The 25,943-nt window shown below is 46.6% G+C and overlaps 1 protein-coding gene and 1 long non-coding RNA gene across 4 annotated transcripts in view; both read left to right on the top strand.

The window, feature by feature from the left end:
- Positions 1-8,822, top strand: part of POC1A (POC1 centriolar protein A) — a 53,582-nt gene extending 44,760 nt beyond the window's left edge. For all 3 annotated transcript variants that reach the window (XM_063411763.1, XM_063411762.1, XM_063411761.1), the window contains exon 11: positions 8,542-8,822. In XM_063411763.1, the coding sequence (XP_063267833.1) occupies positions 8,542-8,640 (99 nt within the window). In that variant the 3' untranslated portion in view covers positions 8,641-8,822. The remainder of the gene's footprint in view (positions 1-8,541) is intronic.
- A 5,363-nt stretch (positions 8,823-14,185) lies between these two features.
- LOC134558196 (uncharacterized) lies at positions 14,186-25,118 on the top strand. The gene is made up of 3 exons (XR_010082307.1): positions 14,186-18,126; positions 21,414-21,513; positions 22,903-25,118. It is a non-coding gene; the product is annotated as an uncharacterized LOC134558196 (long non-coding RNA).
- The last annotated feature ends 825 nt before the right edge of the window (positions 25,119-25,943 follow it).

Here is a 25,943-nt window from a genome sequence, read left to right as displayed (position 1 = left end):
ATCAATTTATTTGTTTTTATTGAAGACTGGATCTCAGTATCAAAGTGCCTATATGAAGAGTTGGGGTGAATATTAAAGTTTAATGGGAAAACAAGGTGATTATCTCTCTTGCATAAACTGGCACAGAAAGGTGTGTTTTGGGTGAAACAAAAATGTAGCAGATATCAAAGATTTGTTTGGTTCAGGTGCATTTCCTGCATTTACAGCTGAGCTGCCCTTCTGAAAAGATCATCTGTGAGTAACTGTCTTGGCTGCAGTTGAAAACTTGTATTTGCAGTGATCATCTTCAAACAGTTTAATGTACTCTTGTCCTCACTCCAAACACCTCCAGCTGCTGTGTTCACTCTGTTCATCTGTGGGCAGCAGGCACTGAGGCAAAAACTGCTGGTTTTATGTGGGAAGGAAGATTTCTTCTCCAAACGAAGAGTTCAGAACCAGGTTAGCATAAAAATTCATAAATAGCTGCGATAATCCACCCACAGGAAATGGCTTTATATGCTTCCCCAAACTAATCTTGCATTGTAGCTGGGAGAAAACAACACAGTGAAATGGAGAAGACTTGATAAATCTGTAAAATAATCCAAAGCCTGAATTGAAGGACAATCTAGCTCATGTGAGATTAAAGGATTATTTCACTCCAGAAAAGATTGCAGGCGGAGAAAGATTTTTTTTTTCTAAACTAATTCTTTTACCATAAAAAAGACTTGAACACCAGTGAGCTGCTTTTTAATTAAAGCTGTAAATGTTTGTGTGTCCAGTGCTTAGTGATGAAAGAAAGTAAAATCAAATTTTTTTCCTTTTTTTGAGATGCAGTCTCAAGCTGGTGTTGGTGAGGGATGAATGTGGCCTCTCTTTTCAGAGGCACTGAATGTAAATCAAGCAACTGGTTTAGTAAAATATATGCTTTTATGACTTCAAGTAGCTACAAGTCGAGAAGAAATATTTGGCAGTAGTGAGGGGATCATGTCCCAAGTACTTCTACCTTTGCTATGCACAAATATCTTGGTTTCTGTGTTGCTCTCAAGACCTGAACACCGATGGACCCAATATACAGGAGAAAAACTGCAAATAATTTTTATTCCAAGAGACATAGTTGGAAATCTGAAACACTAATAAAAAAGTTCTCATCTGAAAATCTGTGGAGTGTCAGATGAGCTTGGTTTTTAAATCTGAATTTAAAGGACATAGAGGCTATTTCTTGTGAGTCAGACCCATCTCTTAGAGATTCAGTAGCTTTGATCTCTCACTCAAAACAAATTAAATGCCCTGGTTGCTGCCAGTCCTCTGTGTCATTGAGCAGAGCTACTTTTTTTTTTCTCCCCTGGAATTTACTTCCAAAATATGCTTGTTATAAAATCTCGATGCAAATACATTTTTCTCCTTTCTAAGATTGCTTAAATTAAATGCAGTCTGAGGGATATTGCCGTGTTAGCAGGACACTGTCTGAAGGCTGGCTCTTCAGAAGTGCTGATCTTCTCCCTGGATATTCACAGGACCTTCACCTTCCATTTTCCTTCAGTGGGAAGGAAGACTAAACACCTCCCACAATTTGTTTTCACAAGCAGACTTTGAAGATTATTATAAATTGTTATTCAGCTATTGGATACCAGCAGCTGAGTTCATTTAGGTGAGTGATTTGCATCCTCTCAGAGGCAGGTGACGGATATGGGAAGGCTTTGAAGTCTTTGTGGCTGGGGAAGACCTCTGGTCATTTGGGGTTCTAACCTCTGTATTGTGCAGTTGCTGTCAGGGTGCATGTTCAGACATTTTGTTGTAGCTCATCCTGGCTGGCTGTATTTTTGGTCAAACTGGGAGTCTCCTGACCCCTTTTCCTGTGCCGGCCCAGCCCCAGAGGTCTGGGAGCTCTGCACCAAGGAAGCTGCACAGAAGCCATCAGCCATTCCCTTCTAGAAACAGGGTCTGATGTAGATGCTGTCAGTTTAGCTTTGGCTGATCAGCTGTCAACTAAAGCAACAGCAACGTGTGATGAAACATTTCTAGTCAGAGTAAATGGAAAGACTCAGTTGCAAAGGGCTGGTGGGCTTGTGTGCCTTGTGTGTCTGCACACCTTTTCTGTGCCCCAGCATTCCTTTGGTCACTGTGATACTGGTACTGATCACTCTGCTTGCTCTGGCAAATGTTGGATGGTACTGGAATTTTTGAGTATGCTTGTGTGGTTTTCTTACTGTAAAAAACACAGTGAGCACTGCAAGTGATCACTTGTTGCTGTGCTGGGTACCACAAGAGATTTGTGCATTGCACCAAAGTTGCTCCTACAATTTAGTGAAAAGGTTGGTAAGCTGTAATTCAGGTAATTCTGCAGGAAATGAGGTGAGAGGTGGAAGGAGAGATGGCAGCTGAGAATGATAGAATGGTTTGGTTGGAAGGGACCTTAAAGTTCATCTAGTTCCAACCCTGCTGCCAGGTCAGGTTGCTCACAGCCCCATCCAGTTTGGCCTTAAACACTGCCAGGGATGGGACAGCCACAGCTTCTCTGGGCAACCTGGGCCAGGGCCTCACCACCTCATTTTAACCATAAGGGGAGGGTAGCTGAGCAGTGTGACAGCTGCAGCGGGTCTGAAGCTGCACAGATAAATTTGGCCATAACCAAACTCAAGTCAGCTGGCCTAGCTCGTTAAAGAGTAGAAGTTAACGAGTCCCGAAGTATGATGATGAGAGGTTGGATTCGAGCTCAGAGACCCCAGCCAGTCCCATTCAATCCTGAGTGCAGATGTATCATTGGCCAGGGAGCTGGGCAGTGCTGAGACCCCGAACAATCAGGTGTTCAGGCACGGGAATTTTGAACCCCCTGTAAAAAGAGGGCACCCATCAATAAATCTTGGCTGCTCTCTCATGACCTTTGGTGTGTTCAGTCGCGAGTCTGTCTCCAAAACTGTGACCCCAGTGTAACAGAGCAGTACTGGTTTTGAGTTTTCTAACTAACCATTTCCTTCTTGTAGTGCTTTCGGCTGCTAAATAGAAAAAATTCTTTACTTTTCAAGCATCCTCAGTAGCAGATGTCTGAATGGTGGATGAAGAGAGCTGTGGTGGACTGTGAACTCTCATGCCCTGCACTAGAGAACAGACAAGGAGGTTGTTTAGCAACACAACTTGAGCACATCTCTATGTAGGGATCCTGAGGAGGCCAGGCTAGTGCTGGAGTTGTCCTTCCTCAGGCATTGTCGTGTATTCCTAATCCATGTGACCCCACAGTGAACCTTGAAAGGAGGGTGCAAAACCTGCATTGGGGGCTCTGTGGGACTTCTTGACTCAGAGCTGTACAGCAGTACTGACCAAGATGTTCCTGTCCAGGCACATTGGAACTCAGTGTGGTGTAGAAACAATAATAAAAGTTTGTGGAATTTGAAGCATGTTACAAAGTAAACCCAGGAAAATTCATGGCCTTGAATAAGGGAATGAGATGGTGCTGAGTCCTCACTGACTAACTCAGCCTGGTGAGAAATATTCTATGCAAATAGTCTTTGTGAGAATTCACATTAGAGTTTGCCTTCAAAGCCATTGAGATGGTGAGGAGCTACAGACCTGATTTAAAATGTTTGGGGTAGTACCTATTGTTTTAGTCTGAGCACACGAGGAGCTGTCATTTCTGTTAGAAATCACCCCACATTTTATTTTAAGCCAAAACCCACTCTGAGGTTAAAGTTTTGATCACTGGAGTAAGGCTGGTCCTTGCAGGCATTTGTTTGCTACATAAAGTGTTAATTGCTGTGAAAGTTTCATGCCTTGCTCTACTGCGAGATGAGACTTACCTCCCCACTTAGTCTGAACAGCCAGCTCTTCCTTCAGAGCATGCACAACGTGTGTAGCTGGCTTGGGTGCCATCTCAAAGCTGTTAATTATAATTTGCATGCAAGGAGAGCAGGCCAGCTCTTTAAGTATGCTTGATAAGAGCAGGGATCCGCTCTGGGGGTCCAAGTGCAGCTGCTGAGGTGGAGGGGCACTGGCAGCATGTTGGGGCAAAACCCAGTATGGGAGGAGGAGAAGCTGTTCTTGCCAGACAGGTTCATGCTTGAATTCTTGCTGCATGAATTCTCCCATGAGCCTTTCAGTCTTGCAGCTGCAGTCTGGAGTTGTAAACTGTGGTTAGTGGCGGGAATGAAGGTTTTTTCCCTCCTCTAAAAGGTAGGTACGGCTACTCCAGTGCAAACCCTTCCCATGGTAGTTTGTTTCACTCATTGCATTAGTTCAGAGAAAGGGCTCCCAAGCTTAATTTACCTGGCTGCCCCTTGGATGCTAAGGCAGCATTTTTGTGATGTGGCTCACTTGTACTTCTTGGCTATGTTTGGGAATAATATAGGCTTTGAAATTTTAGGGCAAATCACAAGAAGTTACAGCAGGGCATCCTTGAGAACACACCTGCACTGGCCATGCTTGTTACAGAGGGCAGAGCCCTTTAACCTGCAACTCCACGTCAAAGGTGACAAGTCTCATTCTGTAAATCCATGGGCCATCTGTAGTCTTCAATGGACCTCTTAAAAACATCAGTCCCTAAGTTCTTCCTTGTACCCACACAGTGGAGTGGAGAAACTGTGAGTACAGAAACTTACAAACTTCTGCATTTGTTGTGTGCTCATTGTGGGTGATTTTTTATATAATAAGAAGAAAGTGGGTTTTTTTGAGAAGAAAATGCTATCTTCGTAAATTAACATGTCAGATACGGAAGAAAAATCTGAAGAGACAGTAGTAATGTTTTTTCTTTGAGCTGTTTGATATGTTAGTGCTCTGCAAAATCTTTTAGCGTATGCTTAGAAAAAACAGTGGAGCAAACTTTTGAGATCGTTTTAAGTAAAGCTAGAAATCTACATCTGCTTTCTTTGAGATCAATGGAGAGAGGGATTTTCTGCTGTGAACAAACAGGAATAGAAGTGCAAGTGTCCTATTTTTCCTGCACAGAGCCAAGAACACATCTGTGGTGCAGTCACTGTACAGGATCATACCCCTCGTAGGTTACTTGATCTGAGGAACTGCTGTGCCCATACGTTTTTCAGGGGTTCCCTGATTTCTGGTGATCAGTCAGGCAGTTCTCTGTCCCCTGTGCTATTACATGGCTAACTCAGAGCCCCTGTGACTGCATACTGGGAAGCCTCTGTGCTGCACCTTTGGCCTTGCAGAGAGTGTCCCTTAGCAGGGTGAGCTGAGCATCTTACCCCACTCTTCTGTGCCCTTGGCCCCAGCTCCAGGCTGAGTCCTGCTTTAGCTCATAGCAGCCATCTGGCTGGATCTCTCCTGGCAGGGACTTCACTGCTGCTCCAGAGGCTTGCTGGTGACCTCTGCTTCCTTGCTCTGGACTCTGCTGTTCAGGATTCCTTCCATGCTGGTGGAACTGGTTTCTTTTGGCATTCAATTAGCACCTGGTTCCCCTTATCTGTCTTCCTCAAAAGCCCCTCCAGGGCTGCTGCAGAAGCTTCAACCCTAAGGCCAGTGGCTTTTAAATTGTCTCTGCTGCTTATTCAAACATGTTTAAGAGTGACCAAGGAAAAAAATCCCGATGAAAGCATCTTGGAACAGCAGCCCAAATCACTGTTATTTGGTTAGTAAAAATAACAGGGAGGGATATCATAAGACACTTGTCATCAGGTAAGCAAGCTGGACTACTGGGTGCCTCAGTTTAGGTGTCCTAGGGGAGGATGGAAGTGAATATTCCCCAGAATTTTTAAGTAAATAGGCAACTTTTTATTTCTCCATAGTTTCTCATTAATGTTTCCAAAGAGGAAGAGCCGGTTTTTTCAATGCCGAGTCTGTGAAGATAAATGAAGACAGATGTTGCAGGAAGTGTTTGTAGAAGTGATTTAAGTTTTCTGTGAAAAATTCCTGTATTCTGCTCTGGTGCTCATAGTAATGCTCAGTATACTGCTGTAATGTCAGAAATACTCCTTAAAAAATAAATAGCTTGGTCTTTTTTTCTTGTTTCTTGTTATCCTCCTGCCAATTTGAGCCAGGATTTCAATAAATTATCCAGCATTTACTCCCTGGTGCATAATGGAGATATATACTGTGTTTCTGACACTCCAGGAAGACAAGATCCTGCCACAGAGTGCAAACCTGGCGCTAGTGAATCCTCACTGGATCTGGCTAGCAGTGTTCTCCTCCTTAGCTTAACTGCTGGTTTGTTATCTTTGAGATGCCATAGCAAAAGCATGCAGGAGTTGAATGGGTGCAGTTTCATTTGCCTCCTGAGAATGACTTGCTTTATATAAAGCAGCATGGAAATATTGTAAAACTTTCAGCTGCTAATGAAAGAGCTTTTCTGTGCAAGTTGCAGTATAGCACTTATAGCAGCTGGGCAGTATTTGTGCTTTCCTTTACCTTTCTAGGGTGTCAGATGCCCTATCTATTTATATTCATCATATATTCAAGTCTAAATGGACTGTAGTCATTGATTCCTACTTTGGACTTCCTGAATTTCATTTCTGACTGCTACTTTTCCACTTTTAGTTTCCAAAAGATACTTACTGCAAGTTTCTGCTTATACTTACGTGCAATTTCCATTCCAATAAACATTTTCCTTACAGCTTTCTCACAAATTCAACGCTCTGTGAAGTCTGCTTTACTTATGTCTCATGGTGCTGTGTGTAACAGCTCTTACTCCTGTTGGCAGGATCATGGTGGCAGTAAATCATGGAACAGAGGCACCACGAGTGATCTGGACATTGCTTCTGGCAGGGATGTTAATTCAGCTGATTATCTTTCTAAAGGAAATTTGATGCAATTTTTCATTCTCCCTCTTTTTATTGGAGTGTTGAGTTACTAGTTCATTTTTTCAGATGGAAGAGCCAGGATCCCTACTGGTCTTCATTCTCTGTCTGGTTGCTTGAAGGATAAAATCTTTGCTGCAAACCCTGGTGGATGTTCAGCCTGCTGTGTTCTGCCCTTGGTAGCTTTTTTTCCTGGTCTCTAAGACAGTCACTAGGCAATGGCATGGCTGGATGTGGAAAAGATTAACTCCTCTCTCCTTGGAATAAATGGGAGGGCTCCTGCTGGCCCTGGGGCACCTGGGATGTTACCTGCCAGCTACACAACGTTTCTTCTGGTTCTCTGTGCACTTCAGTTCCTGTGCCTCAAAGGGATGGAAATAGAGGAGGAAAAAAGCTTAAATGCAGCTGGTGCTCTAGCCCATGGAATGTTGGGCAGGGTTATTCTTTCAGGTGAAGCTTTCTACAGCTGCAGCAGAGCTCTTCTGCCTTGTCACAGATCAGAAATAAGAAATGTATTAGAAATAAGCTTTGAGCAATGTTTAGGGAGGAAAAAAAGGTGCACAAAAGGTGGACAACCTCAAACCTTTCCTGACTCCCTTGATGCAGTCTTGCAAGATGGGTTTGCCTTATGCCTGCTCTTGTTTTTACTGTGTCTGTTTTCTCTTCTCCACCACGACTTATCTCATTCCCCAAATCATTTTACAGCAGACTTTTCTTAGTCTCCAGTGGCCTTAGCCAAGCTATTTCCTCTCTTTGTGCTTTCATTTCCCCAGCTGTAAAATGGGGATAATGAGACCTGCTTGCTTTTGTCAGGCACTTAGAGATGTGCTTACGAAATGCACTATTAAAAGGCTTTCTATGTATAACTGCTATACAAACAGCGGTTGTCCAAGTTTATTTGAATTACTTTATTAAAGTCCAAGGTTCTGAGCATCCTTTGTTTTTAGCAGAGGATGTTATTTATGCAGTAAAAATGCCCAAAATGTGAAGCTATTGATCGTTGCTGATAAGTTTATGGATATTAAAGCATTAAATCATCACCACCCTTTATCAGCCATTCTGGTGTCTCTGGAAGCTGAAAGTGGTTGTGCATAGCTGGGGCCCTTGATTATCGTGGAGTGATCAATAAAAGGTTTTCAGCAGAAGCTTTTATTGCCACGTGGTTAAAATGTTCTTCCTGTGCATCCTGTACATGATGACTTCAGCTTGAGGAGAAAGAGAACAATCCTTTGCAGGGTAACTGGATTACACAAATAAATGGAGGTATTATGTTGAGGTAGATATTGCCACTTGGAGTTTTTCCCCTCCATCTCCTGCTGCATTGTCTTAGGCTGGGAAGGTTTTCTCGCCAGTCATGGTCCTTATCTAGCAAGTTTTGAGTGTTTTAATTACAGCAGACCCATGGTGTTCAGGGAAGGGAGGAAATGGTTGGAAGCAAAGAGACAAAATCAGAGCCATAACTGAGCCAAATTGTTTAAAATTGTGTGTCTTGTTGGCAGAAGTGTATCTGGTGGCTCTCCAGTGTCTGGTGCCTCATGAACCCCTCCAGGAAAGGAAATGCAGAGCCCAGTCTGAAGGCACCAATGCTGAAATGGGTGCTTGGTGTTGTCTGCAGGAGGGCTTTGTGCCCACTGATTTCTATTGCTGATCTCTGAAATCATGTGAGGCTCTGCCCTGCTGGAATGCTGACACTGGAGTTCCAGCCTAGAAATACCTCAAAATATTCATGTGAATTTAGCATTTTATTGGGCACATTTTATTGAGAAGACAGTTTGCAGTGTGTCTTTGTCAGTAGCTCAACAGCAGCTTTCACTTTGTTTTGCAGACAGTTTCCATCCTGGAGCAGAGGCTGACACTCACTGAAGACAAGCTGAAGGAATGTCTTGAGAATCAGCAGAAAATCATTCAGAACAAAACAAACTGATTTCCTGAGATCAGACAGGAGCTGAAGGCATTGGGAGGTTTGAGGTTGTGTTCCTAACAGACTGTGTGTGACTTGTTTTAACAATTTTGAGCACAATCTATTTTTCAATTGGAATGTATAGTTATTGTATCTGTAAATAGCTTTGTTACTTAACTAAAATAAAAGCAATATTTTATTCATAAGTGTGGGTAACAATTGTAATCTCTTGTGCTCTCAAGAAGCACAGCAGCCTGCATGTGGACTGAGTACTAACCAGGAAGGTCACATCTCTCCTGTCTCTGTCCTACTAAGTTCAAGTGTGTAAGCAACTTGGAGTTGCCAGATGCTTGCCCAGGCTGTATTAGGCTTGTTGCTGAGGTGTGTGCTGGCTGGAGGTGAGAAGCAAAGTGCTCTCAGGATATTTGGGGCAGTGGCATTTCACCTCTGGTCGAGGACCATATTGAGCAGGTGAGGTCCTGTGCAGGAAGGGTTTGTCTCAGCCGAATCTCACACAGCAAATTTACCACAGCAGCTGAGGGCCTGGATGATATTTGTGCAGAGGTGATTAAATCTGACACATTTTGCCTGCTCCCATGTGCAATGTAAGAAAAATTATTGAGGCTGGAACATAGGCCGCAGCATGTCAGATGCAAGGTGATTTCCAAGGAGATTTTGCTTCTTAAATTAAAGGCAGGGCAAAGGGACAGGAAGGGAACTAAACAGTGGATTATTTTCTCCATCATGAAACTCCCCTCTTCTCATACTGTACTGCCTTTAATTTTTGGTCATTTCGCAGATGTTTTCACAGTTGAGTAGCTCATCACTGGCACCCTCCTCTCCTCATTGCTCCTCCTGACTTTTCTGGGGCTTGAGCAGGTGTTCAGTATGTAGCTGCACAAGAATTTGGACTTCTGGGAGATCCTGTCTGCAACACCTCTTCTGCTAACACATACTGGCAGTCTCCTTTCTTGCAACAAACTCTGATCCACTGCCCTGGGGAGACTTTATGATGCTTGTATCCCCAGTCGCCTGTTCTGATTATTCTGGATATTAAATTCTGCACCTTTAAGACTGGTTCAGAGAGCAAAGGGGGGAAAGAAGTTTATTTTCAGAAACTGCACTCACTCCTCCGCATTCTGCTCCTGGACTCTGTTGTCTGCAGTGGATAGCAGGAGAGAACTCTCCTTTGCTTTTAGTTAGCTTTTTGGCTAGCTGAGGCAAAGGAGTTCCCAGGACTGTGGTTTTTCTTTCTCTTGGAGCTGTTCGAACCTGCTCTGGACTGAGGGCCCAGAAAACACCTGGAGCTCACACCCACTAGGCCTGGGACACTGCATTCCAGTGCAGGAGGGACTGATAAGAGACTGGGCGAGCTGAGCAGCCCCTCACAGCAAGGACTTTCTGAATTTTGCCATTTCTACAGACAGTGAGAGGTTTTATTGTTTAATATTATTCCTTTCTTTATGCTTGGAAATACTTTGCTTGTTAAATAAACAGTTTTTCCCACTTTCTCTAAGGAAATCTTTCCCTGAACCAGTTGGGCAAGGGGCTGCTTCAATCTGCTTTCTAGAGCAGAAGCTTTCTAGGTTTTCTCACAAATTTGCCCTAAACCAGGATGCCCTGTTCCTGAAGAAATGAGCTGCAGGAACTTGAGCACCTCCTCACCACTGTCTGTCTGACCTCTGTAGGCAGAGAAGCTGCCTCAGTCCCTGCCCTTGGTGGTACCTGGTGCCACCAGCACCTGCCAGCCTTGCACAGCTTCCAGGGCCTCCATCTCCACATGTGTTGTGGCACTCTGGATGCTTGTCTGAGGGTAGGCTGGCATCCTTACTTCACATGGGATTTAGCTGGTTTTAAGGCCAGGCCGTGTGGTTTTGGCTTTGGGATGGTTTTTGGTGTTGCACCTGTTCGTGTTGCAGGCTGTCTTGGCTGGGACAGCACCTTGGTGGTGTTAGTGCTCCTCATTCCTCATGAGAGCTGGTTGTGTTTTCCTGCCAGGACTAGGAAGCTTCTGGTCTCCTTCTTTCCTGGTCCTTTGTACATCTCTAAGAACCCCTTCCTGGCATGATCACAACATTTCACTCCTTTATTTGTGGGAGGCTGAGAGCTTTCTCATTTCCATGCTTGGTTGATGATGAGTTTCTCTTTGCTCTGCCACAGACTTTGTTTTCTGTTTCCAGGCTCCGAGTCTGATAAATCATTACCTTCCCTTAATGGAATCAATTCAGTGGTGATATTCTGTGCTCTTGCTCTAAGCTTTCAGTGGCTTTTTGCTGAGAGGCTGACATCATTTTCATTGAAATGAGCTTCTGTGGTGATGCGGATGGGTGGGGAGGAGGGGACTCAAAGATGCTGTGGCCAATTTGCTGCTAGAAAAAGAGCTATTCCTGCCCTGGTCTGCTGCCACCAAAACTGACAAAAATCAGTTGCAAGAGCCTAAACTTTCCATTTGATCCTTGGTGTTGTGGACTGGCCTTTGGGATGGGGTGTGGAAAATTTAAACATTCCAACATCAGTTTTTCAGCTCAGTTGGTCAGAGTGTGGTGCTAATGCCAAATTTGTGGATTTGATCCCTGTATGGGCCATTCACTTAAGAGCTGGATTCAATAATCCTTGTGGGTTCGTTCCAACTCAAGAGTATTCTGTGATTTACTTCAAAAATAGCCTTTGCATCCTTTTAATGTTTAGTTTCTAATGTCTTAGAGACACAGAAGCAACTCGTATATAGTATTTTAGAGAGGATGGCAGTAAAATTGACAAATTTCATATGTGTCCAGAGGTGCCCACATTTGGGCACTTTTGATACAGATGCTTTTCCTTTTCAGATGCTCTGACTGAATGCATTTGAAAGATGTAATTGTGCTTCTAAAACAGGTTAAGTGCTCAAGTGCTGAGGACAAGTGGGATGTAGGGTGTTGTGTTTTAACTCCAGTTGGCAGCTAATCCCCACACAGCCCCTCATTCACCCCAAGTGGGATGGGGAAGAGAATCAGAAGACCAAAGGCAAGAAAACTTGTGGTTTGAGATAAAGACAGTTGATCAGGTAAAGCAAAATATGGAATTCATTCGCCACTTCTCACGGGCAGGTAGGTGTTCAGCCATCCCCAGGATGACAGGGCTCCATCACATATAATGGTGACTTGGGAGGACAAATGCCAAGGAGGAATTCACCCTGCATGCCCTCCCTTTCCCCCTCTTCCCCAACTTTATATGTTGAGCTTGATGCCACATGGTCTGGAACATCCCTTGGACAGTTGAGCTCAGCTGTCCTGGTTGTTCCCTCCCAACTCCTTGTCCCTCACCTTCCTCCCTTGGGATGGGAAACAGAAAAGGCCTTTGCTCTGTATGAATACTGCTCAGCAGTAATTAAAACGTCCCTTAATTTTCAACTCGATTACCAGCACAAATCTGACACAGCCCCATAGGAGCTACTGGGTAAAAAATAACTCTATCCCAATCAAAAGCAGCAGAGTGGGAAAATTACTTTCCTTAATTTCTTGCTCCATGTTATTGTTGTAGAGGTAGCCCAGGGTGGATGGGAATGGGGAGTCAGGAGGAGAGGAAATTTTACAACCTCTGTATGATTTAGGTAGCAAGAAAGGTAATCTGAAAATATCTGACAGTATTATCTACCTTTGTCCTAAATCTCAGCAACTTCATTTTCCTCCTTACAACCTTCTTACTTGGAATAAGACTTAAAATGGACCAGTACTTCTGAAGGCTGGCTATTGCTTGAGAGGCAGGCAAGGCTTGGAAACTACAAGACTGACACTTTAATCCTTATGCTTAAAGACTGAGCAACAACCTCAAAAAACCCCAAAACTTGAGGAGCCCAAATCTTGTTCCTGGTCTTGTCTTGAGGCTCCAATGCTTTATCCACTAAGCACCAGAGTTTTTGTGTGCTGAGGAGAGAGTAGCCTCAGGAATGAGTTAAACCCACTTTTATTTTTACACTCATGATCTTTTTTTAATGTGGGCACATCTGCAGTGTCCCATTTGTGAAGCTGTTAACTCAGGGAGCAGTGGAGCAGCCAAGTGAGGAGCAGCCTGTGGTTTGTCCTTGGACTGACATGGCCTCTGCACTGCTTGAGGACAAATCCTGCCTTGAAAACCTCCTGTGGTGAGCTCTGTGCAGGGGAGGCTGTGAAGAGTTAAGGATTTTGTTTTGGTTCTCCAAGGCATGGTGGAAGCCAAGTTCTTAAAAAAGTAGTTTAATTTGTTGCCATTACATTTGCCAGACGTATGACCTCACTAAACTTTCAGCAAGGGTTCTTTGTTCCCAGATTGGCCCCTGGGGAGCCTGGTGCTGCTGCAAATGGCTTTTTGGCTGCTGTGAGTATGGAGCATGTTAAACGTAACTGTGATCTGTGAAAAAGTAAGAATCTTCAAGCACTGCCCACTTTCCTTCCTGTCTGGGAGCTGGAATTGGACAGATGCAACAGCAGAGCTCATTACTGAATAGGCAGAAACAGCAGAGCACTGTGGTACTGACTCTCCTGGCCAGGAAATGCAGTGGCCCGGAGCATCCTCTGCCCACAGGCTCGTCACTGGGCATGAGTCTGCCAGCTAGCCAGGAAATAAAATCCAACTATGATCTAAGTAGCTGGGCTAAAACTAGCCAGCCTCGTGGTACAAATCACTTATTATATAACCTCTTTAAAGAGCTGCCTTTGAACGAAGTGTTTTTGAAACACAAGTGAGTAGGAGGGGAGGGAAGCTAATCGTTTTACAAAGGTTTGTCACTCTGACGTGAGAGCAGGGCTGTGTTCCTTCTCTTGCTTTTAGAAACGGTTGGTCTGCAAGTGCTTCTCAAGTGGCAGGACCTCATCATCTGTAGTTTTGGAAAGGAAATAAGCTGGGAAAGATGATTCTCATATTGATACTCCTCTGTGTATTTGACCTGGGTTTAGTGTGCTGTACAAAGTTTTACGTGTTTCTCCGGGAAAGCTGGGATTTGTAGCTCTGTAACAGAGCTGTCACTGCAAGCAGACATCATTCTTCAGTCCCCCTGTTCTTGTCAGGGGAAATGTCTATAAATTACTTTCTCTGTCGAGGTGCAGATTCCATGAAAGAAGAGCTTGTCAGAGATTTGAATGTGGGGTGTCAGTGAAGAGATTGATGGGCTTCCAGGGCACAGGTCTCTGGCATCCCTTACTTTCTCCCTGTCTCCCTGTAGCACAGCAGCCAGTGCTGCTGGTAAAGGTGTGCTGAGAGCCTTTGTGCTGCACTGCACAAGTGGTGGCTGTCACCTCTGGTGGAGTTTGAAGTTACCTAGTATCAATTCTGAGCAAAGCTGAGGGTACATGTAAAGCCAGCAAGCTGGGAGAGAGAGCTGTGGGGTGGTTTCTGGTGGGGGATGAGCATCGTGAACACCTGGACACATTCTGGCAGAGGGTCATTTTCTGCATAGCTGCAGCTGAGACAGGCCAGGTGACCACTGCTCAAGGCCAGGAATTTGCCATCTGCAAGGGAGTCTTTCCCTAATGACCACCTTTAGATTTCTTTATAGTCACTCCAGCCCTTCCTCCCTGATAATGCAATACAGCTGGAAACACACCATTCTGTTGTCACAAAAATGCTAGGCTTGAATCAGTGCCAAAAACCTGTTACCCTGTTCTCCCTCGCTCTCTCTGCTCCCTGCAGGCACCTTCCATGCAGCTAATAACTCACTGCTGCCTTCCAGAGACCAGGCAAGCTGAGGATACAGTGGTGCTCTGTGTGGCACAAGGATTTTTCTGCAAATTTCCAGCGGGGAATGCTGCTGAGGCTGATCCTGCTTACTGCAAGAGCTTGTGGCTTTGTGGAGCATGTGCCACTGGTGGTAGCTGTTCTTGCAGCTGGTGACTGAAAGGGTTAAGCTAAGCAGCTGCCTGGATGGAGCTCCTGCATGGCCTCTCTTCCCTCTGGGGTGGCTGCTCTTGGCAATGATTCCCTCACGTTTTCACAGCCAGAGCTGAGCTTCCAACTGGAGGAAGGACTTCTGCCTGTTTCAGCTGAAATGAGCTCCTTGGAGTGTGCTGGGCACCACGAGATCCTCCTGGCAGCATGGTATGGGCAGGGGACAAGGGGGCATTGCTGTTCCTTGTGTGAATCCACTCTGCCACTGCAGATGCTGTAACAGCCACAAAGGCTCTGCCTGTCTCCTGTTACACCTGGTCCCTGTGGTGAAGCAGGTGTCTTGTGCTAACCAGGGCTGAGATGATTTTCATCCTGCGAAAGCCTGGGAATTTCCTTTTCCTTTTGTTCCTCTAGGCTGTAGTTACTTCAGAAGACACTGTTCTTTTCATCCTGGGAGCAGTAGGTGTTGATTTCTGTGTCAGTCTTCTGATGCAGGCCTCTGGCTGGAAAAGTTTCTCATTCCATGTTGGGTTCCCTAGGCTGGGAGCTTTTTCCAGGAGTTAGGGATGAAGATTTTGGCTTTTGTTACTTGTCCTCTGTGGACATCAGTCAGTAGAACCTAGACAGAGGTAGCTGTGGTGTTGCAGAAACTGCTGAGTGCTCCTGGAGTGAGAAAGGCAGGCTTCAAGACTCCTTTTTGTGGAGCAAGACCCCCAAGGTGACCTGTTTGAATCTGGCCCTATCTACGTGCTGTTAAGTTAATTGACAAATAACTCTAATGCCACTTGCTCTCCTGCTTAAAGATCAATGCTTGCCTGCTGGGCTATTTTTTCCTTTGTAGCTCCTGTTTGTTTCCTAAGGGAGAGATTATTTGACCAGTGTATTTGTGTGATGTCTTTCTTTCTTTTACTCTATTATTTATGAAATCAATAGATCTTAAAAAGGAACGCTCACCACAAAGTGTCTGGAGCAAGGTGTGCTGAGGAAAAAGTGAAAACCTGCCCGCTGGCACAGCCTTTCCCATCAGACTTTGCTGGAGAGAAGAGGAGCTCACCTGAACACGAAGGGGTGAATTGTCCATGAAAATGCCATAACAGCAGCCCGGGTGATGGGGGCAGAAGCAGAAATTCTTGCCTGAGTACCTGCAGGTCACACAGTGAAGCAGGGCCAGAAATCAGAGTGGGCCATGAGATTGGTGTTCTAAATTTGGCCGCCCAGGTGGGAGATGGGAGGTGTGGTCCATGCTCTGTGCTGCAGAGGATGCTGAAAACTCTTAGGATATCTTCGAGAGGGGCTGTTGGTGGTGTTGGGCAGGCTCAGAGTGCTCGGGAAACATTGCAGCTGTGGTGAGGGCAAGAAACAAAGCTGAGCAAGTTTCTGTGTCTGGTCCCTTTTCCCACCTTTGATAGCAGTGGGCCTGTTGGTTTCCCTGTTTCCTGTGCTCCCTCCCCATGGGCTGGCAGAGCATTTTGGAGGTTACATTCTTTGCTGCAATTCCCCCACTCTGCCTCTCCTCACTGTGTGCTGCCTTCATTGCCAGCTCTCACAGAAGTGAAGATGAAAGAGAGAAGGGATGATTACATTTAATGGCAATGAAAATCGGTGTGCTGATTGAGGGACTGTTTTCCTTCCTGCTCTCCCACCTATTAAAGTTGGGAGGCAGCTTTGAAATCTCACGTGGTCATTTGGCCAGCCCTGTACCGGGCTCCACTGTGGCACCAGAAGGGAGGGGAAAGCAAGGTTGCCTCTGTGTTGTCTGGATTTTCCAGCTTGGCCCCAGTACACCAGGAAGTCTTTTTCTCCCCTCACTTAAATTAAACCCCCCTTTGCCTTCTTCTGCAAAGTGCCTCTGCCCTAACCCCAGTGGGTTAGTTCGCCTTCCTTTTGGATGCAAATACCTGCTACTTTACAAGCTGGGGAAAGAGCAGCAGAAAGCTAATGAAGGTCAGCTGAAGTCCTCTTTCCTTAATCCACCCCAGCAGTTCACAGCCTGGATCAAAGAGCTGTGGGATCAGCTGCCACTCATCCTGAACAAGCTGCTCTGGCCCTGTCCTGGGAGTCCAGGCTCTGGGAGAAGTTGCTGGAGGTGGAGAGGTGCTGAAATGCCAAATGATACTGGAAAAGGTTTTCCCTGTCTTCGAGACTGCTATGAAATGGACACTGTGGTATCTAAGGTGTTCAGAAAGCGCAGGGCTGAGTGAGTGACAAAGGGACTCTGACTCCCATGGTTGGAGCCAGTGTGTCTGGCTGTCTGTCTGTCTGCCTGCAGTGAGTGGCAAGGCAGTGCAGCCACCAAGCCCAGGAGCAAGTACATGCTGTGGCCTTGGCAGAAACATCTTTCAAAGCATGACTGTGATTTATATCCCAGAATTTATTTCATGTCCCGGGACCCCTTCTTACCCTTCATCAGCTTCCCACCACCCTGGACCAAATGCTGTTCACTGTGAGCATCTTCCCCCAGCCTCTGCAGCCAGAGTGCAGGATTTGGCAATGAACCAGCTTTATTCCTGATGTATGGCACATTTACCTTTCCTGTGGCTACCTGTAACCTGCCTCCATCCTCCTCCATCCTCCTGAAACCTTCCTGCCTGCACAGACAGGTGAGACTTTCCTTTCCTGCCCACCAAGGAGATGCTGAATCCAGCTCCACCACCTCCCCAGGTATTTCTGCTTTCCCCAAGGCATGAATCACCCCAGGGCTTTTGATGAGCTGTGGCTTTTGGAATGTCAGAGCTACCCTATGTTAGCCACTCCTCTCCTTAGGACCCCTTCGCCTTTTTCTTGCTGAGCAATCTTTGTTTTTATCCAGTGAGAAATTTTATGCGATTTAACTATTTAATTAAGGTTTTTTCCTTTCTTGTTGTTGTTTACTCTTAAGCTACATGGAAATTGTTCTTAAGAACATTTGCATCAGTTCTTCTGAAGTCAAACTTAGGAGTACTGCTATAATCCATCCACATCTCTCTGCATGCTTTAACTACTAACTTCACTGAAATCCCTGAGGTTAGTTAAAATGAGCCCTTGTGGCTAAACAAAAGGGGGTTGGGAAGGGATTTAACCCTTTGCCTTCCCAGCTGCACAGACTGAGTAGTGCAGTCCCAGCTGGCTGCCTGGGAGCTTTGCCTCACTGGAGGGGAGATCACCTAAGTGAAGGTTGCTCAGAGCTGGGATTGAGGCCAGATGGCTCAGGAGGCCCCTTCCAAGGTTATCAGCTCTGATGAGGTGTCCAAATGCAAACCACTGTGAGTGCAGAGGCACAGCAGTGAAACTGTTCTTGACTCAACATCTCTGCCATCATTTACAGGACTGTTGTGCTGAAGAGGCTCTAATGCTCCTTTCCTCTCAGTCAAAACACTTTTTTCCTTTTTCCTAAGCCTTTTCTTTGCTTGAATTCTCATCCTGGCTGGATATAAAGCTGCCTGGTGGCCTTGCAGGATATGTTGCATGTTGTCCCTGCAGTTGGTGGTCAAATGGGTCCTGTCATATCTGAAAAAGATGGGCTAGTGGTGCAAAGTGTGGAAGATGATTTTTCCAGGAGGCTTTTTGAGGTTGTGTTTAATTTTGTGGTCTTTGTTCTCGTGCAGGGATGAAGTCCATCAGGTGATATAGACTCTGGCCAGACTGGTGACATGCCCTTGGAAACCTCTCATCACCCTCCAGCATGACAACCAGGTAAAGCCAGGAAAACATGTCAGGAACCCTAAGGAAAGTAATAGATGTGAACATTTAAGGGGAAAAACATGGCTGCAGCCCTCTGAAAAGCTCAGCAGGGGCTATGGCCCACTCTGATTTTTGCTTGCCTCTACCTTCGTGTAGCCTTTCAAGAAGCCTGGCCTGACTGAGAACTCTGTTCTCAGCACCATGTTTCTCATCACACCCTGGAAGTCATGGGCTTCTGCAGACCCCACAGCTGACATCCCAGATGCTGGGTTTTGCAAAACCCCTTTCAAAAGGATTTCAGGCCCAGTCCTGTGAGACAACACAGGGCTGGAGGGAAAAACTTGAACCACTCGTGTCTGCTGGTATGTGTGTGAGTGAAACTACATCCAAGAGTCTGGGACAGTGCTGGAAACTGCCCTTTTCTCCAGTTGATAATCCCTCCTGGAGACCCACCACATCCCTGCTGGAAGGTTTCTCTGCTCTCCTGTCTGATGGAAGCTGTCACACAGAGGGGCATGTCTCGTAATCCCACCATTGCACAGTCATCCTCGGGGTCTTTGCTGGACACCTGTGAGATGGGAGAGGCCATGCTCCAACCACCCTCATGGGCAGAGATCCTGGCTCACTGGAAGATGGAGTGACCTGGTTTAGAAGTGGCCCTGGCCTGCAGGTGGTTGTGCTGTGACCTCCAGTGGGACATGGCCAGGCAGGTTTGGTTGAGGCTGGCTGCTGGCAGCGGGAGTGTGGCGTGGCTGGAGCATCCAGCTCTTCTGCCACTGCCTCAGCTGGCTTTTGCAGCCTGTGTGGAGCTCAGCTTTGCAGCTGCAGTGGCTGAGTCAAGATCAGAACCTGTGTTTCTGTTTCTTTTGGCCATCCCAGGGGACACTTGTGGCTTTGCCTGCTGGAAGGCACCCCAGAGTTTGGGGTGCTGGGTAGGGATGCGGTGTTGCAGTGAAAGTTTGGTTTGGCTCTGGCCCTGTCCTGAGCTGGAGCTGGTGACCTGACCCTGGAGACCTAGGCCTTTTTCTCCATAGACAGGGATAATATTTCTGTGAAAGAGGTGGTGTGGAAGTCAAAGCTGAGTGGTACCAGAGTTACTGATGAAAGACCTGCTGGTGTGGAAAGCTACAAGAAACCCCACTGTAGTGATGTTCTCCCCTCTGTTGTTACAGTCCAGGAGATGGAAATGTCAGTCAAAACAGAGGCTGCTGAGGGTGAACCAGTCTCTTTGGAGATTGCAGAACAGCATCCTAAAGACATGTCCTCACAGTTGCCTGCATCCCTCACCAGTGTCTGTGCTTGGCTGAGGAAATAGCTCATGGTTGTGTTGAAATGTGTTTGGTTGGGTCACAGCCCAGGTGCAGAGCTCTGGGTGCTGTTTCATTTCCTGTGCATCTTAAGCCTCATCTCTCGAGTACTTTCTCAAGAGGCTTTCTTGTCTCCCAGAACAAAACCTCCTCCCTTGTTGACTCTCCACAGGATGGTTTCTACACTTGGATTTTGTGTCTTACTTCTTCCTCCTTCTTCCTTCCTGAGGGTTTCATGCCTGTTAGGTTCACTGGAGGCCTCTGAGAAGGGAGGGATCCTTCTCTCCTTTTTTCTTCCCTGCAGACTGCATCTCTTGATAAAAGGCCTATTGTGTTCTCCCTATTGTGTTGTGCTGAGTGACCAGGAGTGTGTCCCTGCTTCAAGTCCTTTTTCTTGGCTCATCCTGAATATGCTCAGAATTTGCTACTAGGATTTGCAGTTCCTGACAACCACATCTCTCCAAGCATCAGGTGTGGAACAGACTATCACCACCCCTTTGAGACTGGTTTCCCTGGTGGTGGGCTTCAAGTGCAAATCCCAAATTTAAGTTTTCCTTCCCAGCCTCTCACCACTCTCCCATTGCTCTGATCAGCCAAGACTGATGGGAATCTGCCATTCCAAGCAGGATGCTGGGATGGGGGCAGGCAGCAAGGTCCTCTGCCATCAGTGCTGGGTGGCTTGATGACTTGGCTTGTACAGTGCAAGAGAAAGCATTTCCTGTTGTCCAGCAAGTGCCATACGTGGTGTGTTGCTGATAATGTGCAGTGTGAAGACACCTCTCAAAGCTGGCCCACGGAACCTGTGCTGATGAGGTAAGGCTGTGCTGGATAGGATCTGTCCTGCTGGTGGTGTTACACCTGCATTGCACAAAGTGGGTTGCTCAGGCACTGTTACATCTTCCTCTAATGTGTTTGGGGTGACACCCGCACTTTCACCATTGCCCAGGGTGGCTCAGGGCATGAGGAGAGGCTGCTGCAATAGGCAGGGGAAGGAGCCAGGAGGTGAAGCTCCTGCTGCTTAGGCTGGCTGCTGTGGAGTAGAAGGATTTCAGACAAAATCTACACAATTTGGACGTGCTCAACATTTCCCCTGAGCTTCTGAGCTTGACCTGCCCCTAGGCAGCTCAGCTCCCCCCACCCCGTGTTGTGTGGGGCTGTGCAGCTGGAGGAAGCTGGGGAGGTCCTGTCCTCCTCCAGCCACAGGGGAGGATTAGCTCCCTAAACCATGCCAAGACAATAAGCTGCAGATCAAAGGCAGATGAGGTTGGCCAAGCTGTGTGCACTTCATGTGCCCTTCATCACCCGGCTCTCCTTGGATCGTGCCTGGGGGTCTGTGGGTCATCCAGCGCTGTGGGAACAGTGCTTTGGTGGTCTCTGTGTGCAGATTGTGGGGACAGATTAGGCTGCATGGGAGGCATAATCAGGGGATTATCATAGCTTCTCTTATCTTAAATGCCATCTCTTATCTAAATGCCCTCAGTTGTGCCTTCTGCAACAAAAGCTTACAGGTTTGAGTAGAAGTGAGTTTACCAGGTGGTTGCTGTGGTGTGTCTGGCTGAGCAGCAGATGCCTGGCTGTGAAGGGAAGCTTTCAATAACTTGTCTTTGGTGCATGATGCTTGTGGAAAGCCTCTGGACTGGCTGACTTCAACTATTTTCTTCCTCTGTACCCCATGCCTGGGTTCTCTGTACAGCCCTAGAGAGTGAGGTTTCATGTTGTGGAGCTGAAAATAGCACTCAGAATATGGTGACTGAAGGTTAGGGAGTGTGGCCCTCCAGCTTCACCCCAGTTTTCTGGAACAGAACATCTGTGCTGTTAGGAAACACTTAACCTAGTGTGAGCTCTTATTGAAGGAGCTGGGTTTTACTGCAGCAAAAATGTCCTCAGTCCAGGGCAGATGCCTGCTCTTCTCAAAGCCCATCCACTGTTTCTGCACAAGCTCATTTGTGTGGGCCATTTCAGAGATCTAAGTTATTAAATCTTATGATCCAGGTCAATAAAACTCCTGTTTGGCTTCCAAGCTGAAGGAGCGGATGTCACTGGAGGCAGTGCTGAGTGTGCCATGGTTATGTACCTTCCATCAGGAACTGAGGTGGGTCTAGAAGAAATGCTGACTGCCTTTCTTGAGGTGCTTGAGAGCTGAGGTAGAGCTGACAGCTCTTGGAAATGTGTCATGACTTTTGCAGGTGTTAAGGAAGTGTTTGAAGTACGTGCTACACAAAAAACTTTCTCTCTGCCTAGGACCCAGGTGGGTTGTGAGCTGTGCTAGGTTACACAGTCACTGGGCAAGGATGGACAAGTACCTTGATGGAAATAGTTACACTATTACATTCTCTGGTTAGTTGTCTTTCCTAATTTCCCACTCCAATTTTGACATGTGTGGATGGAAAAATAACTGAATCTTTTCCCATAAAAAGTGCCTTTCCAGCAGATTCCAGATCTGATAGAAATGTTTTGGGGTGGGAGGTATTAATTGCCCTTAGCACAAACTCATTTTGCAATGCAGGTATAAAGTGTAATGGCCACATCCATTATCAGGAATTTGTAGCCCCATTGCTCTTATAGAGGTAATTCTGATTTTTTTTTTCTGTTACATAGATGCCATAGATGTTTTCATTTCTCAGCCATGTTGTGGAGGACAAATCAAGCAGCAATTTTCTGGTTTTCATTCATGATTAGAGACCTCTGGGGTCTTTGAGGGGAAAAAAATGACCATTTTTTAATGGTAAAGAGAATATTTATTGTTCTGTTTGAAATGGCTTGTTTCTTATTGCTTAGTTGTTCTTAGCCTTCCAAAGGACAAGTGGTTATGATTTCCCTGCTCTTGCTGAAATATAATGGACGGCTCATTCAGTAGCATTGGGGAAAATTTCTTTACCAAGGGTGGAAATTTTGGGAGTCAATTTAGCTCTTCAGTGGGAGTCATTCTACAACATCAGCAGGATGGCACTTGCTGCCAGCCAGCCTCTACTGGCTTGCTGTGAGTGAAGCTGGGTGAAAGGTTCGGGTGAACAGCAATTTCACAAAAAAAGTCACTTCCTTTACCCTGAGCCCATCACAGATTTAGCCTGACTTTGGTCAGGGCAGTGCTGGGATTTTTGCTGCTCCCCTGTGCTCAAAGCTCTCCCTTGGAATCACATCCAGGTGAAACTTCCTCTTGCTTCCTGCAAGATCTGAATCCATTTTGCCCAGTTCCTAAATCCTACTCGTTTCACTCAGCATTTTTTCAGTCAAGTAAGAAGCTGCTCAGTTTGTCCTGTGTTGAAGCTCATGAAGATGGGGGAAGATAAACTCTTGAATGATCGAGGCATTAGGGCATCAGAGCTAATTTCTAAGATGTCAGGAAGGAAAAGGCTCTCTAAATCACACACTCAGGCAAGCTGTTGCTGTGATGTTACCTGCTTGGCTAGTGACACCTGCATGCTTCCCCTCTGGCCTTGAATGACAAAATGACTCTGATATTTGTGGTGTCCCCTTCCAGGTGATGTGTCCCTTCACCACAAGCCTTGGAAGGCTGCTGTGACCCTCGGGTTGAAGAGGAAATCAAGGAGAATTCAGGAACTTTTGTGCCCCTGGAAAATCCCTGTAAATTTTTGCCCTGGACTGAACAGCAAAGGAAAAGTGACCAAATAAATTGGAGATCTCCAGAGCAGAAATGTCTCAGGCATAGCAGCTCTTCAGAGCAACAAAACAATTGAACTGGACTCCCTTTCCTCACACACAGCCCTTCCACTTAGACTGTCCAGGGAATAGACCTGAAGTCTAATTCCAGGGAACTGGGCTGGAGGATCTGGCACTGGGGACAAGCGCAGCGAGGATGTTGTCTCCCCTTCTGGGTGTTGAGATGTGATGATGCCGCCTTGTGTAGGTGTGAAATGTCAGCAGTGAATGTTTACCCAGGGTGCCTGACGTGACGTGCAAGGACCTGCCTGTCAGTTTGGACCATCTGTTTCTTGCTGTGGAGGTGTCTTTTGCCTTTCCCGTTGTCTTCCTGAGCCTGGTTCTTCTCTTTCCAATCATGGTCCCTTACTGCAGGTGCTGCTCTCTCCCTCTTCCTGGTCTTCCACCCTAAGCCTGCTCTGTAGCCTTCTTCCCACCAGCATCCTGGTATCAGGTTTGGGTTTGGATTTTTGTGGTGGATTTGATTCCATGAAGCAGCACCTCTTTTGTGAACTTGTTTTTCCTCATTTAAGTGGTTCTTGCTGTCTCTCCCTCCCCTTGGCGTGGAAGAGACACACTCAGGCTCTGCCTGTCTGACTTGCACTTGCTCAAGCCCTGGGGATTGCAAAGCTTGTCCTGACGTGATCCTGCAGCAGTGGAGAATTCCTGTAACACAGGGGAGAGAGCATTCATTGCTGGAGTAACCAGGGAAATGGGAAATGCCTCCCTGAGAGTGTTACAGCCCTTATGGTGGCTCTCCCAAAAGACTCTGCTCAAGGAAGAAGCTCCCCTGGTTGTTTTCCCTCCCTATTCAGGGCTTGGAAGCACTGTAGGAGAGTGTACTTGTGCATCTGTGGGTAATTTTTACCCTGACCCCACAGCACTGGGTCCCTGGTGCAGGGGGAAGAGGCTGGGAGCACACTGCAGCCTCATGTCAAGTGGGATGTAACTGTGGTCAGTTCTGCCTTGCTTTTGGTGCTGGGGAAGGGATCATCCCTTTTTCTCCCACCTCTGAGACAGGAGCTTTGTCCTGCTGTGGGGGTGCCTTTCTCGAAGGGAAAAGGGGATGACCCAGGAGGAACAATGCCAGAAAGATCTGATCCTGTCATTTCACTCCCTGTGTAGTGCTGGGCACTGTCAGCCCCAGCCACCACCACAGCTTTTTGGTGGTCACTGGGTGTCCTGTGCCTTGGCATCTCTCCTCTGGCCATGGCTGGTTCTTGCAATGTGGTTTCTCCTCCCTGGCAGATGATGAATGAAGGAGAGCATTTCCCAGGACCTCTCTCCTGGGTAAGCCTCTACGGTGCCGTATTTATTTTGTAGGATTGATGCATTGTGCACTTTTCTCTCTGGCTGGTTCAAGCAAACACACACAAATAACACTGCTTTTATCTGCCCAGGTCCAGACCCTGCTCAAAGCCTCCTCTTGGCATGACTCACTCCTGGGCAAGCCCTGGAGAAAGTAGATGTGGTAATTCAGTTGCAGATCCCAACCTTTTCTCACGGCCCTGTGGTCAGCTGGCTTTGTCAGGTGTGCTCCAGGTGGCTGACAGGAGAGCAAGGTGCTCTGAGCAGGAGTCTTGCATCAGCCAAGTGTCTTTTCCTGCCTCTCCTGCCTGCTCCAGCCCTCCCAGAGGGATCCTTCTGGTTGACAGGATACTTGGTCCCACAGGCAATTCGGGACACTTTCTGTAAGCTGTGACACTTTGGCTCTGGTAGAGGTGTTGGTGTAAACTGGGTTCTTGATCCATTGAGCAATTCATATGAAGTACTTAATTAAAAATTGCACTGTCACTTTTGTTGATGTCCTGGCCTCTGCTGGTTTCTGCAAGGGTAAATTCTGTTTGCTGAAAATTTTGTCATTTTTACAGAATGCCTTTTTTTATCATCCTGTTTTCCTTTCTCCTGTTTTGCCTTTCTGTGTCCTCCATTTTAATCCTTAAGTAAAACCGCATCATAAACTAAAATCCATATTTTAGAAAAAACAACACACAAAATCAAAGGGGGAAGCTGGAACCCAATTTGATGAATAATAAATAATCGTGGACTCAGAAAAGCTTCAGCTATTTTTCTCAAAGCAACCAGTCCACTAGTGGCTTGATTTGCTGCTATAAATATTGGCCAGATCCTTTCAACCCTTGGGAAGGTAAATGAGAGGCTGTTGCCAGGTTTGGTTGGTATTGCATGTCTGGGATGATGAAAGGGGCAGAGGAAGGGGCAGAGGTGTAGCTGTGAGCAGGGAGCTCAGCCATGCGGGCTAGCAGCTCGGGCTGCAGCACAGAGCCGTGTGCTTGCTGTGGAATCTCCCTTTGCCATGGCTCCAGCACCAGCCTGGGACATAACTCGCACTGGCTCCAGCATGGCAGGATGCTGAAGGCCTTCCTGCCCCCACAGAGAGCTGGGTGCACCCCTGACATTTCCATGCTGCTCAAGGCTGAGGGGTTTGAAGTGCTGACACACCCCACACAGCCTGGAGTGATGGAACACTTGGACATCAGTGGGCAGGTTGGTGCTGTGATGCCCTTCCTTCTTTCCTTTGCCCTTAGAGGAGCATTTTTGCTTCATCAAGTCCCACATGTGACAGCTGAAGCTTTGTCCTCTCTCTGTCCGCAGTGGATCAAGTTTTTATTCTACTTTCCTTCACAATCTGCATCTTCATAGAGCCATAGAATGGTTTGGGTTGGAATGGACCTTAAAGATCATTGAGTTCCAACTCCCTGCCCACTCACTAGATGAGCTTGGTCAAAGCCCCTGTGCAATCTGGCCGTGAACATGGAGCCCTTTCTGCTTAAGATGCCGGTAACTCCTAAACTCACAGGGCTTGTCTGCCTCTCATCTTCCCATGCTTACAAAGCCCTTGCT

Source organism: Prinia subflava, chromosome 14 (assembly GCF_021018805.1).
Source record: "Prinia subflava isolate CZ2003 ecotype Zambia chromosome 14, Cam_Psub_1.2, whole genome shotgun sequence".
NCBI classification, from domain to species: Eukaryota; Metazoa; Chordata; class Aves; order Passeriformes; family Cisticolidae; genus Prinia; species Prinia subflava.
This window is presented reverse-complemented; position numbering and strand designations above follow the sequence as displayed.